Source organism: Dermacentor variabilis, chromosome 10 (genome assembly GCF_050947875.1).
Source record: "Dermacentor variabilis isolate Ectoservices chromosome 10, ASM5094787v1, whole genome shotgun sequence".
In the NCBI taxonomy this organism is placed as follows: domain Eukaryota; kingdom Metazoa; phylum Arthropoda; class Arachnida; order Ixodida; family Ixodidae; genus Dermacentor; species Dermacentor variabilis.
The window spans coordinates 41234979-41253585 of NC_134577.1; the positions used below are offsets into that span (position 1 = coordinate 41234979).

The following is an 18607-nucleotide window of genomic DNA, read 5'->3' on the forward strand; positions in this document are numbered from 1 at the left end:
AGGACCATCAACTAAGCCAGTGGTGTAACTATAGTTACCAGAGGAGCAGCGTAGAATATTCTCGTCAGCTGCCTGTATCATGCGTTTAAATGCTTCTTCTTTCTCGTTCATGAGTAAAGTAACAAACTCGCTACTAGCGCTGTTATTTGCAGCAGACTTCATTTTTGAATTATACAAGCTGTATTGCGTAACGCTTGTTCGAACAGAAAAGACTGTCCTGTCCAATAAAAAAAAACAACAACAGCAAGAAAAAGACAAGAGATGTTTGATCTGAGAGAATAAAAGGGAGTGGTGCAAGATTCATCGCTCATTATATAAGGCCAGATACAAAACAGGTGCATACCTGATGGCTTCCAACGCATGGCGAGGGAGCTTTTTGTAACAGAGCGTTTTATGAACTTATGTCAGTTTTGTTGTAGGCGAATCTAAAAGGGATGCTTTCTTATAGCGAGTGCCTGAATATGCGACTCTAGCCAAATGGATGCGTTCGCACGCACACGCGTGAAAATTGGTATAACTAAAGATGTGGCATTGCCTCCGAAATCTCCGACTTGGCGTATTGCTGGTAACCCCATTTGTTGCCCGCGAACGGAAATCTCGGAAGAGCGCGCCATCTTGGGTGTGTGTCGCCAAGCCGACTAGGTTTCGCAGGAACGCCCGAGACTGCTGGGCACAAAAGTGCTTGAATGCGCAGCTATAATCATTAGCACCGAAAGTCGCTGGTCGGAATGAAATCAAATGCGTGATTGTAGCTTTCGTAGATTCAAGCTACAACCCCGGTAGACGAACAATTTGTCCTTCCATAATGGAAGAAGCGTGATCGCAGGCCATGCTCTGTCAAAGGCTGTTCAGTTTACCGCAAGATCGCGTGGATCTCGGGGCATTCTTGTTCCTTTCTGACGGTTCCCTTCCCCTACCTCTTTCCTTCCTCCCCCATTGTGTGTCTCTGCGACTTAACTTATACTCGTCACCTCGCACATTGTCAGAGCAGTTTTTTGTGCGCAAAGCTAGCAGCACAACGTTCGCCGGCACAGCCGCGGGAATTATACATCTGCCTGATCATTCGCCGAGTGCTTGTAGAGCAGCGAGATGAGATATTTCTTTGGTACAGGCAGGCAGATGAGTGTCTCCCTGGAACAACATCCTGCCAGAATACCGCCGACGAAAACGGTAAACAAATAGCGAGAGTTCATGCGTTATTGCAGCCCTTCTCCAAACATGCACTCTACGGCACGCGAATAGATGGACGAATAGTGTCGTGTGATTAGCGTTACATAATGCAATATCCGCACACTCGCGGTTCTTTATTCGGACTCCCGCTTTCCATTTCCCTCTCGGATGCTTTTACTGTCGCGTTGGCACGGTAGTTGGCGACATCTAGCGTGCGCTGTTACGAAATGTACATATCAGGTAAACGTATATCGCGTAATTTGAGTGCACCACGCAAGAGAGAACGAGAGAGAGATAGAGAAAGAGAAAATGTCGTTGTGTACCATGAAGCTTTCGACGTCTAACCGCGATAGTTACGCCGATCGGATGATAACAAAGGCAATTACGTAAACGAAAAGCAGCTAAAGTTAACTTTGGACAGAGGCATATGTAAGCTTACGTAACGAAGAGTCGTGGCAGAGTGGATGTCGAGCGTGCAGAAAAAAAGCAAATGCTAAAGATGTTTTGGGTAATGCACGATATTCCCAGTATAGTGAGGGTGCAGTTATGTATGTATGGGCGATGATGATTCTAAGCATCGGAAGCCATCGCACTGAGACGAGAGTACATGACTGTTTGGGTGCGACACCGTCTCGAATGTTTGCTCCATCTCGACCTTGCTTTTTTTCAGTGAAAACCTATGTTGCCGCCAGGTTTTATAGCAGAGAAAAAAATTATTGTTGAACTTCGCTATATTGGGCTAGAGATAACTGTTCCTATAGTACTATGTTTTGAAGCCTCAATAATAAGCTTTTGCCACGCGGGTGTATGTCGTGTCGACATGAAACAAAGCTGTTTCTGTGCTAACTTTCTTTCTTTCATACTCGCTGTGAACTTGGCTTTAATGTCTTTATTGCCTAACCTTACTTCTTTTTGTTCCAGCTACGGTACATACCGTTTTTAAATATGTGTTTGATAGTGTACATAAAGTCTCACAAATCAAGTTGCGCATTGGTCTTGCCTTTCTGAGATTTCGTTTTATTGCTTACGCGGACGCTCCGGGCGAAATTTACGCCTTCGCCGTGATATTCCGTGCATATTTATGTATAACTATGCTATATTCTTACCTATGCTGCACGTGCAAGATAGATGTATACTATCCAACTTCCCAAGTCGCGCAAACCAGGTCTATGTTTCTGAATAAGTTATTTCTTAGCATTTCTTTAAGATTTCAGCGTAAGCAAAGGTCATGAACTATGTGATTCACAGCACATGCCTTTTATGCTAAGTCTTCTGATTGCTAAAAGGCGAAGAAATAAATATTAGTGGTCAAAATCTGGAAATGATGTAATTTCGCATACGTCGCTCTTTACGGGTGGCGCAGTCACTCCTGTGTGATGATGTTGTAGGCTCCACGCGCCGTGCCGAAGCGTTTATTGTGCCAGAAATCTAGGCGCACCCGCGTATGTCGCGGTCGCGTGTAGTTTCACCAATACATAGTGAGAACACCACCAGAGGAGTCCAAACGCAACGATAGACCTTGGTATCGCTTTCAGTGCTTCGCCCTGAGGGAGAGACTGTCAATGTTTATATGTATCTGCTTTTTGTGGGTGCTGAAGGGCAGAGAATGACCGGGAGGTAGGTTCTGTGGGGATGAGGGAAATAATAAACTTTCTTGCTCTTTTTGAGAAAGGGGAGGGACCGGGCGGGAAAAGGGAGGTCTATGTGCACCAGTCCCAACAGGCGTCCATCATCACCTTATGCGGCTGACGTTCGTCTACCAGTCGTGGTAGGCCTCCGCTACCTCCTCAGCCCACCTCAGGGCCCGGTTCTGTAGGGTGGGATCGGAGCTGCGCAGGGCAGTCTCCCACAGCTCCTTGCTACTAATTAATGGTTTGAGGGTGAGGGGGAGAGTTTTGATGGGGCATTGCCACATGATATGGGAGCGATCTGCTATCTGGGCGGGGCAGAAGAGACATCTTTTTTTCGCTTTCATTCTCCAAGTGGAACCAAGGCTTATAGATGTTCACGAGCACTTTCAGGAAGTGAATGAGTGTGCGAGTTTCCGTGCTCGTAACTGAAGGATGTGTGCAAATATTTAGTCAGATATCCACCGCCCACTGCTTGTACCTTTTTCTTTTGCTTTGTTACGTCATTCACGCAATCATCGAGGTGGACGGCGTCTGCATGAAAGAGAAGACAACGCAGCTTTATTTAGCGCTAGGCAATTCGGCATAAAAATTTTTTCTATACGTAATTCGAAATCCCGATCTTCCTCATACAGTTTGCAAAAAAAAAAGAGAGAAAGAGAGAGAGAGCGAAAGAACGAGAATGTGTTTGACGAATCGAACTGAGTAAGTCTGGCGGCCGGTTGGCATGAAGATCCACACGATGCAGGTGACGTACATTTCTGAGTTTGGTCTCCCGGAAGATCGAACGACGTCTGCTCCTTTGTTATATCGTGACAAAGTATAACTGTAACTGAGGCACGCGAGCCATTAGGACCTTCAATGCTTTTGTGGACTCCTTCGAACTTCTGGACCACCGCTAATCTAGTGAGTAAACGCAGGGTGAGTCTATATAGGATGATGGAAAAAAAAAGAAAGCGTGTCCAAAAATAGCTGAGAAGGGCCCAGACGCGCTTTCGTGGTTTTGTCCGGAGACGACGGCTCCACGCCTGGGCCACTGCGAAGCCGGATGTCGTTCAAGGTCTAACCCTTTTAGGAGCCACGGTCCGCGGCGGCCGCGGTTCAGGGAGATAAATGGATCTCGGTCTATGGAACCGCGCCCGAGCCCTAGGCGTGTCCAGAAATAGCAGTTTTTTTTCCTCTCACTCGGGCTATTTGCAGCAGCCTCTTGGGGGATAAGAGGCGAGTGAAGAAGGCGCGAATTGTGTCTTTCAGAGGAATGTGCAGCGTGAACCACACGAGAATTTCGGTATACAGTGAAACGCTTGTGCGCTTGCTTTTAGAACGCCCAACGTTTAGCAGTTGTAGCTCTGTGTCGTTGGGCAAGCTCCAACAGCTTCAGCTTTCTAGAACTGCGCCTTATGGTATGACTTCGGAAAGGTTGAGCTTCAACTCCATATGGGTTTCAAAAAGGTGTAGGAAAATTCATAGCACTGCATGCGACCCTCATCCTTAGTGCTCATACTATGTGTATCATGTGATGTGTTGTGGTTGTGCCTTCCTCTTGTCTTTCCCTCTCTTTCTCTCCTGTTCAAGCGGGTGGGAGTGGTTTGAGCTTTAGAAGGGTACTTGTAGCCTGCTTCTCTTTCTCTGTGTTGTTTATATATATTGACATGATTATTATAAGAAGAATAAGGGTAATTTCCTTTTATCAGAAAGACAGGTCCTCCTGAAGTTCCACTGGCCGTTGACCAAAGTCAAGTGAGAGTCTATTTGCTTTCGAAAGCAAAAGTAACCGTTAGGAAACGGCGCTAGGAGAAATGATCGACACACACAGCGTGGGCTTTCCTTGTTTATTGCCTTCTTGTGTAGGTCTTTGACACCTTTTTACTAAACAGTCGAACAAGCTGCTTTTACAAAGGAAGCCTCAAAGCTGTAGCACCCTTCATAATGAGAACTTAAGAAATATTCTTCGAAAGTCGCCATATTCATAGACCAAAGCCAGTACGTCGGAAGCCTGAGTACTGTTCGGCCAGTAAGATCTTAATTTTAGGTTATGTTTATTTGCTTTCAACAGACCCTTGATTCGGGTGATGCCTTGCAGACTGCTCTGCAATCTGAGCGCGTAATATTGTGAAATCTGGCCGCCTAATGCCAATAGAAAGTTTTAACGGTGCTGCATCATTGCATGGCTACGAGAATTCTTTCCGTCAGGCGAAATGCGGGGACCGCACAAGTTGGCCTACATGGTCAAAGCAACAAACCACTGTGTTTAGAGAACGTGTCGTACCTAGGTTTCTGTATAATTTATATGGCTAACAGAGGTACGACGCATAGCTAAGGCTCCCCTAATGCCCGCATCCTCTTGAGCTTCCCATGGTTTGATATTACCTGTCGTTATAGAGCTTTACCCACGGCTCCTTCTGTGCAATAATCAGGGCTAATGCAGAAGACAACGCTTGGCGATAACTCCTTAAAGCTAATATATGTGAAGCACCGCAAAACTTACAAGGACGGATGTTATGCAAACGGTTGCTTTCCACGCACGCAATACGAAGGCGCAGTGAAGGCGTGCAATGAAGCCAGTCATCTCATGACACGTAGTATCAGTTAACAGACGATAGGCAAAACATACAAGAGGGCCTCATAACGCACCTCTCAACGCACCTAGTTTGGCCTAACAAAGATGGCGGGCTTCGGACCAGAATCCCAATTATGGTGTCGACATACGGACTGGGGACGTCATTCCTGCCGCTCTCCGTTTCTCATACCGTCCAGGTCTTGAAAACTCGTGTTTCAGCTTTAAAAGAGCTAGTGACAGGAACTGAGTCGTCTAGTGCAGGAACAACCTAACTATTCCAATCTGTTTTTATTCAAAATCTGCCATTGACCTTTGGTGATAGGCAAAATGGTTTCGGCCACGCCCATGTTGGTGGGGCGTGGCCGTTGATGTTGACGTGCTGGAAAGCGTGATATCGTGCCATTGAAAGCGCTTCGAAATGTTTCCGCAGACATCAGGTGAATGTGGCTTACCGGTGCGGAGTAGCTTGAAGGTAACCGCGTTGTTGTTGCGGATTGGTTCATCGTGGGCATGTCGCACCAACTTGCGGAACCCGGTGTTATCCATCGTCATAGTCCTTCTCGCCGGCGACGTTCGGGATAGGGCTGAAGAGGACGGGCCAAGAGACAAGGGGTTGTTCCGTTCGCTCTCTTTGCTCTTTTATCGGCTTCGCACCTGCGATGTCGAAAAATAAAGTGCGTGATGATTCAGGTTGCGTGTATCTGACTTGTCTGAGAAAAATTATAGGCTGTAAGTCAATCAATCAATCAATCAATCAATCAATCAATCAATCAATCAATCAATCAATCAATCAATCAATCAATCAATCAATCAATCAATCAATCAATCAATCAATCAATCAATCAATCAATCAAAGCGGACAAGTCGATAGCACTGTACAGCGTATTACCATAGAGAGAGAGAGATAGAGGAAAGAGGAAAGGCAGGGAGGTTAACTAGAGGGGAAGATCCGGTTTGCTACCCTACGCTGGGGAAAGAGGGGAGGGGGAGGTAAAGTGGTAACAACGTAGAGATAAAGAAAGAAAGGAGCACAGACATACAATCACAATTGGTCACTGTCGCTGCACACTGTCACCGCACAGCACAGTAGCACTTGCAGCACTATGAACATCTGTTCAGGCTACAGTCGCTTGTCCAAATCTGTTGCCCTTAAAAACTGCAACGGTGCTCTCGTCGCCTTCTGCTGCGATGGCTTGTGATGGCGGCATTTTAATATAACTTCCTCTGTCAGAGGTATTCGGTCAAAGCGCCCTATCGCGTTTGCGAGCGATCGTCTCTGTAAATTATAGCGAGGACAGTCACGGAGAAGGTGCTGAAGAGTCTCCTCGTTACCACAGTTATCACACGAGGCGTCGTCGGCCCATCCGATTTGGAAAGCAAAAGATGATGAACGCCATCCCTAGCCATATTCGACAAAGCAGGGTAGCTTCGCGACGGCAGAGTCCAGCTGGAACGCAAAGGCGTAGAGAAGAGTCTAGGTTGTGCAGCCGGTTGTTTTGAAAACTTCCTGCATTCTACAAGGAGAACGTGATATCTCGGCTGAGCATTCGAAGTTTTCTTGCGGCATCTATCCTTGATAATGGTATCGGCTCCTCTTCGTCGCCTTGAAGAGCCGACCGAGCAGCGTTATCGGCGTGTTCGTTTCCTTTGACGCCGCAGTGACTTGGAAGCCACTGAAATATCACCTGGTGTCCTTTCTCAGTCAAGGTATGGATTAGTTCTCTACTCTCGTATACCAGTTGTTCGAGTGGTCCGCGCCGCAAAGTAGGGCTAAATAATGTTTGCCATGCCAAAACGGTTTGCCAACTGGTTCAGTGCTGCGAACCGGTTTACGAATCGTTATAGATTTTTGTTTCTGCGAACTTGAACAGAACCTCAGCTAAGTCGAAACTCATTGAACCCAAACCTGAACCGGTATTTCTTTCGGTTCGGCACCCTGGTTGCAATAGTCAAATGCACTTGTGTCGCTTAGTTGTCTTGCAACAGTGTTACCTGTCTTTCACTGATCCTTTTATTACTATTTGTATTACTTATATTAACCCCTCTAGCAACTCTTCAATGAGTTCAGAGGTTCACTTGTGTGAAATGTTTTTCATTTTGATAATCAAATGAAAAAAAAAAGTAATCTAGTCACCATAGAGTGACGACGGGTACTTCTTTTCATGTAACAGTGATATTGATATTAAGAAAAATGTCGTAAGGTACGAAAAAAAGAAAGAATGACGTCACTGGTTTTCAAAATCTGGAACGGATTTGGCTAACCAGAGTAAACGAGCTCCTTGCATAGTTCTGGATCCACTGGAACATGGAGATACAAAAGGCCGAGATCAGTTGCACGACGCGCTACGCCGAGTCCCAAATTATGAGAGCACTCAATTGCGAGCAAGTACACCTGGTGGCGATCCGGTTGGAGAACAGACGCACGTAAGAGGACAATACACGGATAACGTGCAATACACACGCGGAGGCGCAACTGTCAAAAGTGGGCTTGATATCACACAAATCTCAGAAGGACAAGTGTAACGGGCGTATTAGAGAGCGGAACATACAACGCTTCTTTCGATTATGGGAAAATCAAGTTGGTTGGTTATCATCGGATGTTGTTATCAGAGGCACGACTCGTCTTATCCCCACCTTCTATGGCGGAGGGTAAGAGCCGAAGACTTGCGGCGTTGAAGTTGGGGTATGACTTACATATAGTCGCCAGCGATCATCATCATCATCATCATCATCATCATCATCATCATCATCATCATCATCATCATCATCATCATCATCATCATCATCATAATCATCATAATCATCATCATCATCATCACCACCATCATCATCATCATAATCATCATCATCATAATCATCACCATCATCATCATCATCATCATCAACAACAACAACAACAACAACAACAACAACAGCATTATCATCATCATCATCATGATCAGCAGCAGAAGCATCATATTTAATGTCTCATTCAAGCTGCAATCCTCTACCAGCGATCTGCACTTAATCCTGTCTCGCGTCCGCTAACTCCATTATACGCCTGGAAATTCACTAATTTCATCACAGCGTCTGATTACCTGCCATCCAAGACAGCGTGTTTTTTGTCCGTTCCTGTTTTCGACTCATGTTTTTTTGAACTGCTAGTCAAAGCCAAACTCTTCTGTTAAGCTGCAGCAAGAGATGGAGCTATGCAGTCCGAGCATTAATACAGCGCCTGTAGTGTGGCCGGATGACCATGACGCAACGGGAATTGGTAAAGAAAAAAAAATCAAGAAATAAAGAAACAGCGTAGTGATTTGTAAAAGACAAGATCAAACTAGCGGAAGGCCTGCAAGACGCCGCTCCAATTGCAGATGGATTGAATGTCCACGGTGAGAGCACCGGAAACCTGATCACCGTTGACCGCAAACAAGAAAAAGAAAAGAAGAAAACGCGATGTTCTCGGAACGAGGCGCATTGCTGATGCGAGTGGGCACGGGCGACTCCTACCAAAAAGGCAGAGTGAAACGGGAGCTTACCGATACTAAAATGAAATCATCTTGGTTCCTGCGATCGGGGTTTATTCAGTGGAGAGAAATTAGCTTCCCTCTTTGGAAAGTAACATGACACGCGTTGACTGAGATATGCTTTCCAGGCTACGGGATCCCTTGCGCGAGGTCAGCTGCTGATGCTGCTGCTTTGTATGCTACAGGGTAGGCTAAGCGGGATTTTTTTTGTATAGGGTCGGGTTTGTTGTATGGAACAGGGTTCGTATGGTTTGCTGTAAAGGGTACAAGTAGCATTTGTAGGGCTTATTGTATAGGGAACAGTCATGTTTCTTTAAGGATACAATGTAGAGTTTGTGGGCATGTGGGAAAACCGTTAGGCGAGAGACACTGTGAAATGAATCCTTCACGCAAAAACGTAAGAAAGTATGATGAAACAAAAACATTTATTTAGTGATTGTATTGTGTGTTACATTTCTTGCGAGTGTTTGCTTTATTTCACCAGGTTACCTTATGTTTAATTTTTTTCCAATTTTACATTTGGCGAGTGCCAGCTTTATTTCACTAGGGTTTTGTTGCATAAGGAACCGGCTATTGGTTTGTTATATAGGGTACACGGCAGGGTTTCTTCTACAGGGTACAAGATACTGATTGCAGGGTGGCGAATTCGGTTACGAACTTCTTAGGTTAACATTCCTACCTTTACTTTTATTGTACTCTCTTTCCGAGAACGGCCATTACATATCTTAGTGGCTGCCACGCCACTGCGAAATTACAGGCCACGATAAGATAAGTGCGTACCATGACCGCTGCCTGATGCAGCTCGGCAACTCTGCTCACTTGCTCGTCCCATCACGTGTCGACATTGGAATTCTCAAGATTTTGCCAATTGCTCATCACATTCACTAAGCCCCCGACTTGTGGGTTCGGCTGCCACCCGCAGGCTCTCCCGTCGTGAAATGTCTTTAATGCGCCGCCCGCGTTAGCGCGTCGCATTGGCGAACGCTTGTTCTCTCATCATTGGAGTAGCCAATGGGGCCGCATTTCACTCTTGCGGACGTGGCGAAACTACGTATAACGCATATGAGATTGACAGAAAGTTGACCTAGTTGTTAAGGACTCGTGTTAGAAGAAATTTAGGCGTGCAGATACTCATCTGGTTTCCGTCACGCTTGCATTATTTTCGAAACGTGTATAGAGCGCATTCCATGCCGGTGTGCAACCTATGGCTGTGAGACGCGCCCTGCGTACACAAGTCTCAGCCGGTTAGACGACAGGCCGTCCCTGGAAGCAAAGGTCCGCGGACCTTGGTCGCATGCTTCTAGCAAGCTCGAAGCCACCAAAGCGCTCACACGTTTTAACGCGATAGCGTTAAGGAGCTCGTGTCGCAGAAAAGCCGGTGTCGTCGGCGTCGGTGTTGGTGTCGGCGTCCGCGGCGTTGGCCGTGAGCGATAAATCACGGCAGGCACTTCATAAATAAAAAGCAACTTCCTAGATGGGCTGGGTGGGAACCGAACCAGTGTCTCCGGAGTGTGAGACGGAGATGTTACCACTGAGCCACGAGTTCGATGCTTCAAAGCGGTACAAAAGCGCCTCTAGTGAACGCGGTGTTGCCTTAGAAACGAGCTGTTTCTAAGGCTCAGGCGTGCGTCGCTTGCTCAGGCGCACATTTCGTTGTCGCGCCGAACGCTGCGTTGCTCAACGCTCACCGCGTCCGATGCGGGGCGCGTAGTCGCTGCGCCGTAGCCCATTGTCTTACACCCCTTGGCGGGTCGACGGGAACGCTGTCGCGTTCCACTCTTGAAGGCGAAGCTTAAGCGTCCTCCAATTTTTTTTAGAGACAGCCGGACTAGACGAGAGGTTTCGGCTGTAAACATTCACTGTGGGCGTGCACACCATGCATATCACTCTTCCTTCTTATCTCCCTTTCCCCTTCCCCGCGTGTAGGGTAGCGAACGGGGCGCGACCTTGGTTAACCTCCCTGCTTTTCCTTATGCTCTTTCTGCCTTTTCCTGTAGTCTTGCTTTTTTTTTTCAATGCAGTGTCAATCTTTTCGATTACGTTGTGGTCAGAAGATTCCACTAAGCGCGGGTGATTCCAGATTCGCGAGTTCGTGTGCTGCACTGGTTGCGTCATTTTTCTTTTTCTTTCTTTGTTTTTTGTCGTCGTCTCCATGAACCTAAGTTGGTTGCTTTATCCGGTCACTTAAGCAAGGCGCATTCTGCAGCCTTCGTCCGGCTAATGGGATTAGCGAAGCTTATCCCCGTTTCGGAGTGGAAACCCTGGTCCGATGAAATTAAGCGCGGTTGAGAGGGGCGCGTCTCATGGTCCCCTCGGGAGCCGTGGGATTACTGTGAGCTTTGGTGAAGCCTTACAAGCCGTTCTCTTGAGGATACCTAAAGAGAAAATAGAATAAAAAATAAAATAAAACTGAGAAAGAATAAATCCTACGGCTTCCTTGTCTGTTTTAAACCCGACGTTTTATCTTCGGGGGTTTTCGCCTGGCATGGTTTAGTACAATGTCCACTTTCCGAATATACCGAGTGATAACAGGGAATTGGAAACGGAAGCAACCGGAAGTCTTTTAATGGACTTAGGAAAGGCAAACTCAAGCCTGAGGTTGACCTTTAATACCTTTATGTTTACCTTATGTGTGTGTGCTGTGCTACGCGCTCTCGCTCTCTCTCTCCTTCCCATCTTTCATCCCCCCCAACCCGCCCCCATGTGTAGGGAAGCAAACCGGTTGAGCTAAACTGGTTAATCTCCCTGCCTTTGCTTCTCCACTTTTTACTTCCTTCCTTTTTTAAGTGCGCCCACGCAGCATGATACCTTCCTGAAAATAAAAATGAAGCCTGCGATTTCCGGAAAGAAAAATTTGAGGAGCCATTCCAATCTGTGAACGTGGATACCAGTGAAGTTGTAGCACATCCCACAGAGTTAAACAAGGGTACATGTATTTACTTTCATCATTTGGTAAGGGTAGTGACGATATCTTTGTGATTACTGTGGTATGCACTGATTGGTTCGGTTATGGCCTTAGAATCTTGGCTTAAAGCTATACACGACCGTCGTTGAGTAGTTGAGTGACTTTGATTGGTGTGGCATTTCAAACCAAACCGCACGCCGTGGTTGCTCAGTGGCTATGCCGCTGGGCTGCTGAGCACGAGGTCGCGGGATCGAATCCCGGCCACGGCGGCCGCACTTCCGCGGGGGCGAAATGCGAAAACACGCGTGCACTTACATTTAGGTGCATGTTAAAGAACCACAGGTGGTCGAAATTTCCGGAGTCCTCCACTGCGGCTTGCCTCATAGTCGAAAAGTGGCTTTGGCATGTAAAACGCCATAATTGTTTTTTTTTCACACGAAACTCTTGTAGTGCAAACTTAGCGAACTATTTCTTGTTTGGTTTTGAAACGTCCACATTGAAGCCTGCAACGATGATCGCAAGGGTTATGTCATCATGGCTAAACAATGCAAAGTGCGTGGTCATGAACTTCTCGAAATCACACTTGGGTGTGCCTGGAGATATATACGCAGCGGACATCGCAATTCTGTCTTTCGGCTGCAGGGCACAGACATCCCAACAGTCGGTGGCACTGTCCTTTTCTGAGTGTATGGTTGCAGATACATTTTCTCCTTTGCGCATATGGCAACGCCTCCTGCTGGTGGGTCTACATGCTGTTCACAAACGATTCCGGTATACCAGTTGACTTGAAACAATGGATCTTGGTTTATTTATTTTATTTATTATTATTCATTTTATTGTTATTAGGGGGCAGAGTGCTTGAAGCCTGCTTCACCTCCGCCGCGGTTCGGTCCGGTATCGCACTACCTCCGGGAGCGGTCCACATTTTTGCCCACCGACGCGGCAGATGCATATGGGGTGGAGGGGGGTACGGGGTAGGGGCATACAGCTTCACTGTAAAATTTGGCGGTTTCACCAGCAGGGGGGGGGGGGGCGAAGCACCGACAGCGACAACAGGGTTGTAGCACGGCGCATCAACTCCTCAGACGCTGTTCAAGGAGGCTTTTCTAAACGAGGGTGCAACGCGTTTGGCGCGACGCGCAAAACGCGACTGTTGTTGGGCAGAAGGAACAGTGCCAGTCCACCAGGCGTTGAGTCGTCTCACAATGCTGACTGGTTACGGGCGTCGCACGTCGACAGCGCCCGAGATCAGACTGACGATGACGCAAGGCGTCGGCGCTAGTCAGCGCCCAATGAAACATTACGTAACGTTAGCTGGACTCTTACTGCCCGTTCCCTTCAGACCACAGCGTACAAACACCAGAGGTGGTCTCCCGTAAGTGTCCACGTAGTGGACACGTCCATTTCGTCTGCTGCTCAAGTTCAGATTGGCTGGGCTGGGGTACGCTTCAGAAAAAGACGGGCACTTTCAGCAAATCAGCACTTCAGCAGCAGACGAAACGGACAGGACTACTAGGTGGAAACTTACAGAATAGCCCCCCTCCCCCCTCCCTCAGCTCAGCAGGGATGCTGGTGTGGTTATAGGTGTGCATGCGCACAACGCTCGTGCCAGCAGTGGAATACAGCGTGCTTTTCTGTGGCTTCGTTTCCGAGCCGATTGGGCCAACGCTCAGCCGGCGGCGCGCTATACTTCGCTTCGTCGTTCGTGCAGCCAAACGCACTAATTCTCCCTGAAGACTCTCTAAATTGCCGCGCATGCGCTGTCGATATCGGGACAGCACGATGGGTGAACGCACCTCGAGTGTGCGTGTACCGTCGGCTTCAGATAATTTTCACGTGACGCCACAGACGTAGCCTCTCGCAGCGCTAGTACCTGGCCATGGCGGCCCGAATGACGACATATTATTCACGCGTACGTCGTTTTTATTTTTTTATGGTGACCTTCTCTCACCGGATTATCCCTGTTGTCAATTTGTCACTCGGTGCGAGATCGCCGGCCACGCATTTACGTTTCAAAATAGAAAAAGGCGAATGAAAGACAGGGAGGTTAATCTGAGAATATCTCCGGTCGGCTACCCTGTACCACGAGAGAGGGAAATGGATCACGTTTCCAGCTTGCACAGCTTCTCAACGGGCTTGCACCCAAAGATGGCGGCCGCGATGGCGTAGATGCAAGCATCTGTCCCATTCTTGAATTAATAAATTTGTAAAGAACATCGCTCTTCAACTCGGGGATGTCCAGAGGGCCCGTGTGACGGCAGAGGGACCCGGCCTCTCTGTCCCAACGTGGGAGCGGCCCGCATCAGTCCCCGACTGATCCCGCAGGACCTACATAAAGTTCTTCGCACCATACCATCGCCCTTATGAGGAACACCCCTGAGAGACAAGAACTTGCCAAAGCTTTTCAGAAACTGGACAATCGGCCGCTTTCGGTGCAGGTGCTGCTGGAACACCTCCCCCATCGCCCGTCGGCCCATAAAGCGGTGAAGGCACTTTTGTGCTTCTTAAGGACGACGGGCTTGTGAGACCACCTGTGTCTATTAATGCAATTTCTGTAAGGCCACACACGTCAGCGAACTCACTGCAATTTCCTTCTTTCCTTCCCTCCCCTCTCTCCCTGTTATCTTTGTTTTCCATCTTTCCCATTCACCCGGTGTAGAGTAGCCAGCCGGACGTGATTCTAGTTAACATCCCTGCCTTCTTCTTATCTCTTTCCCTCCTCCCTCTCGGTACGTTGGAGCTAGTACTTCGATAGGATCATGCAGAAAAACAATGTACTGTGTTGCATACGGTGAATACTTCGATGAGCCACTTGCCCCGGAAGCTCAGTGGTTATGGTGTTGCTCTGCTGAGTGCGAGGTCGCAGGCTCGATCCCCACCGCGACGGCCGCATTCCGATGGGGGGCGGAATGCAAAAAAAAAAAAAGAAAAATGCTCGTGCATCCTGCATTGGGTGCACGTCATAGAGACACAGGTGGTCCAAATTAATTTGGAGCCCTCCCCTACGGCGTGCCTCAACATCAGCTTATAGTTTTGGAGCTTATAACCTCAGAATTTAATTACTTTTATTATTCTTACTTCGCCGAGGACAAGTGTGGAAGAAATTTCTGGCATTTCGTCAGAGACCGCAAAACCGCGATAGTCTTCGACTCGGCGTAGTAAGTACGGGACACCGCTCTGACGAATTAATTCACTCCTACGCGTACGGGTAGCTTCGGTAGACAGCGCTGGTTTTGCTTCGCGCTCATTGAAGGTTCTATTAATCTTCCTGCGGGTCAGTGGCCCCAATGCAGTTCGAGTTTTATTAGTGCCAAGTCTGTTGGAAAAAAACGAAAGGAACAGAACTTTAGGAACCCAACAATATTTTGAAAGGGCATCAACAATATATTCCACGTGGCATAGGCATCACTAGACAGGACGTATGAAGCAGAATAAACGGAAAAGTTTAGAATAAATATGAAATGAAGAATAAACAAAAAAGCGTGAGCATTAAACAAGAAAATGTGGCACTGATTAACTGGATTAACCGGTAGCTGTTAAGAAGCAAAAGTGTGTATTTTGGCAGTCAGATGGCAACTGTCACTTGTGTACGTTATGTGCTTGGGACTTTTTATGTGTAGTTGCATGAGACACCGTTATTACATCGAGTACCATGCCGTAAGCATATTGCCGGGTACATGTCTGCAGTATCTGTCGCAGTGCGATGGTGCTTTTAAGTATTCCAGAAACACGCACTGGCGGCAAAAACGATACTCTAGCTAATTTTCTACTTTGCGTGTGCAGCGAAGTTGTTTATGTCGTTTGACTGAAGTATACCTTGTGTGTTTCCCTTGATCTATCGTTGTTTGCATCTGGGTCAGCATGCCAAGGCATACTACTAGGGAAAAAAGGACGCCGTTCAGAGTTTCTCTTTCTTAGCAGTTAGCTCTTTGTGCAACACTTGTTAGCTGACACTCCCACAACGCGTCAACTAGAATTGCTTCCTAATGCCTCCGCAGCATTGCCACGTGATACTCACTGTCGCTTTGCCTAGTCCCATTTTTTTCAGCTGAAGCGACGCCCGACTATTGGTTTTCTAGTTACGCTTTCACAATCTACAGTCGTCATCGATATGAAAGGGCACATCTGAGATAGAGAAATAATGTATAGAAAGGCAGGGAGGTTGACCAGAGGTAGTTCCGGTTGGCTAGCCTTCACGGGGGGAAGCGTTAAGGGGATAAAAAAAGAAAGAGTGGAAACGGGAGATAAAGAGAGAGACACAGAGACGAGCACAAACAAACCGCGTACGCTATGAAGTGGTAGGGGGCGGTGTTCTTAATGTCTATCGGGAAGCCCCGTAGACTGCAGGAACCTTAGTAACGCTAGTAAGGCGTTCAGCGTGGATATTATTTGGGAGTCTGTGTACGGAATCTGTGTACGTTGTAAATGCGTTCCAAAGCTGCTTGCTTCAAAGCTTGCAACGGCGCTCTAGATTTCTTTCTGATGCCCGGAATCGCCAGTTTCGCTTGCGGCCAGTGCAGACACCACAATGGCTGTAATCATCGTGTAGATATCTAACGCTGCTCTGTTCTTGACGTCGAGTGCGTGGATATTGTTTCGCGTGTTAATTCTTACATTGGTAATCTCGTTCGGAACAAGAGCCTCCAGTGTGACAGACATGGCTCGCCTGTTTAGCTGATTCAGGTTGTCGGTAGACGTCTCGGGCAAGAGGATGGTATGAGCCCTGTCATTGTTCTTTGCCATCGCCGCCGTCCTTGTTGAAGACCAGGAGGCACGGTCGATTCTTCTCTTTCCCTTTTTCCTGACAACTGTCAAGTAGTCACCGTCATCCGACACATATTCTGAGGCAGAGTAGTACAGCAGGTACCCTCGCTGCCTGTGTCGCTCATTAGGCGGTTGCGCTTCCTCGGAGCGCTTAACGCTGTGACTTCTGTCTCGCCCGGACGCCCAGCTTATTCCGCTTCCATCGCCGAAGGTATTGGGAGCGGCGCCTCCCGAAAACACGCAAAAATACTCGTAAAATGAGAGCAGTGGAAAACTGGCTTCCCCACAAGAGCCACTGCTTCGTCGTTCGTCCGGCACATCAAAATTTTTTCAGAACACCCGTAGGGTCAGAACGCGCATGCCCTACATGTACTTAAAGTTTATCTTGATACCTGACTGGTATTTAACGAAGCTTGTAGCTCTTAACCTATGCACCACTAGTTATCATCGTTAAAAAAACTTTTTATTTCCTTTCATAGTGATGACGCCTGTACTTGGCCCCAGCGACAATGTACGTCGATTTTCTTTTGAGCGTGATAACGCGGTATTTCTCATCGCAGCACAAGGGTAACTTCATTTTGACTCTAGTAAAATGCAGAAGAAAAAAAAAGGTCACGACACAGCTTCTGAATTGAAAAAGCCGCATCACGAGGGAGCAGGCCATAACAAAAAAAATGCAGTTCGGTAACACAGATGTGTATGAAAATATGACACCGCAATACTACTGTGCTGAGTAAGAACCGCACTGCTGAGCTCGCGCGTGGCGTATGGTATTATTCAGTTCGCATGGTCAAACGCTAAGACGTTGCGATAGATCGCATCCGTTCCGCTACTCCGTCCGGCTTGGGCCTGTTCACCGGAGTCTCGACGAGGTCCCCGTAATCTTCAGAGAAGGACGTCGCAAGCAAAGCACGCGGAAGGAAGGGGTAGTAGAAGTCTCTTGTGGGGAGTGTTCTGAAAAAATAAAAGAGAAAAAGTCGTAATGTGCGTGGTAGGGACTTCAAAAGATGAACGTCAGTGTAGAAAAGGAAAGCTTATAGGGACCGGAATGAGTTCGGACGAAAGAAAGCCTCGAAAGAAGCGAAAGTAGCAAAGAGTTACGTAAAAAAAGGAAAGTCGATCCGGAGGGACTCCCACCTACGCCAGAGGGTCCTCTGTCGCAACGCGCGCTTCCAATCAGGCCAACCACGTCAGCAGCAACGCGGGCAACGACCTGTGTTGCTTGCGTTGAGTGGCGTGTGCTGGTCAGTTCAACCATGCGGATCAATTTTCCGAGTCTTTTTTGTTTTTCTTTGTAGGAATCAAGACAGATGCAGAAAATCAAGATATGACCGTCAAAACTTCTAAAGGGGCTGTATGAAAGCATGGAGTACTGGTTCCTATTTCATCATCGACGCACACACGCTTGCAAAAATTTTCAAAATACGGAACTCGGGAAGAAAATGTCACTATGGCCCCGTGGCTTCGCTATATCGTGCTGGAAGTCATGGGTGCGAGGTAAATTAAAAGGTTTATTCACTGCAATATCGAATTATTGGGCCGACACGTTGGCTCGAACAGCTTACATTTTTGTTGTTGTTGTTGTTGTTGTTGTTGTCGTTGTTGTCGTCGTCGTCGTCGTCGTCGTCGTCGTCGTCGTTGTTGTTGCGGATATGCGCGGTGCTCCGAAAGATTTTCTTGTCAAGGCTCTGTCAATGACATTGATGCCGACTTTTCCGAGCGATGTCAAACAACTGCTAAATAAGGATCTCATACGGTGACTTTCAGGACCACTTGGCCCTTTGGTCGTAAATTATTGCCATGACGATCTTCCTCGGCCACTGCAAAAATTAAAAGTTATAGTCTCCCCACGCTACCCCTCTTATCTGTATTTTTATCTGTAGCTGTATCTGTAGATCATCTGCACTCTGTGCTAACTGGAATAGTAGCAGGGATATCCTCTGGACAAATGGAGTTGGTTATTGTGTGTGTCGACTTCCTCCACTACAAAACCATATGGCTGCATCAGCTAATTTCACTCCATATCGTCTACTTACACTGACTACTAGAGGGAGCTTGACTGACGCTGACAGTT

The 18607-nt window shown here is 47.4% G+C and overlaps 1 protein-coding gene and 1 pseudogene across 1 annotated transcript in view; one reads left to right on the forward strand and one right to left on the reverse strand.

Moving 5' to 3' along the window:
* Stacl (SH3 and cysteine-rich domain-containing protein) overlaps positions 1-18607 on the reverse strand; it is a 351595-nt gene that overhangs the window by 230700 nt on the left and 102288 nt on the right. The window contains exon 2 of the mRNA XM_075672475.1: positions 5811-6012. Within this exon, the coding sequence (XP_075528590.1) occupies positions 5811-5910 (100 nt within the window). The 5' untranslated portion in view covers positions 5911-6012. The remainder of the gene's footprint in view (positions 1-5810; positions 6013-18607) is intronic.
* Positions 12577-12697, forward strand: LOC142562623 (U2 spliceosomal RNA; annotated as a pseudogene).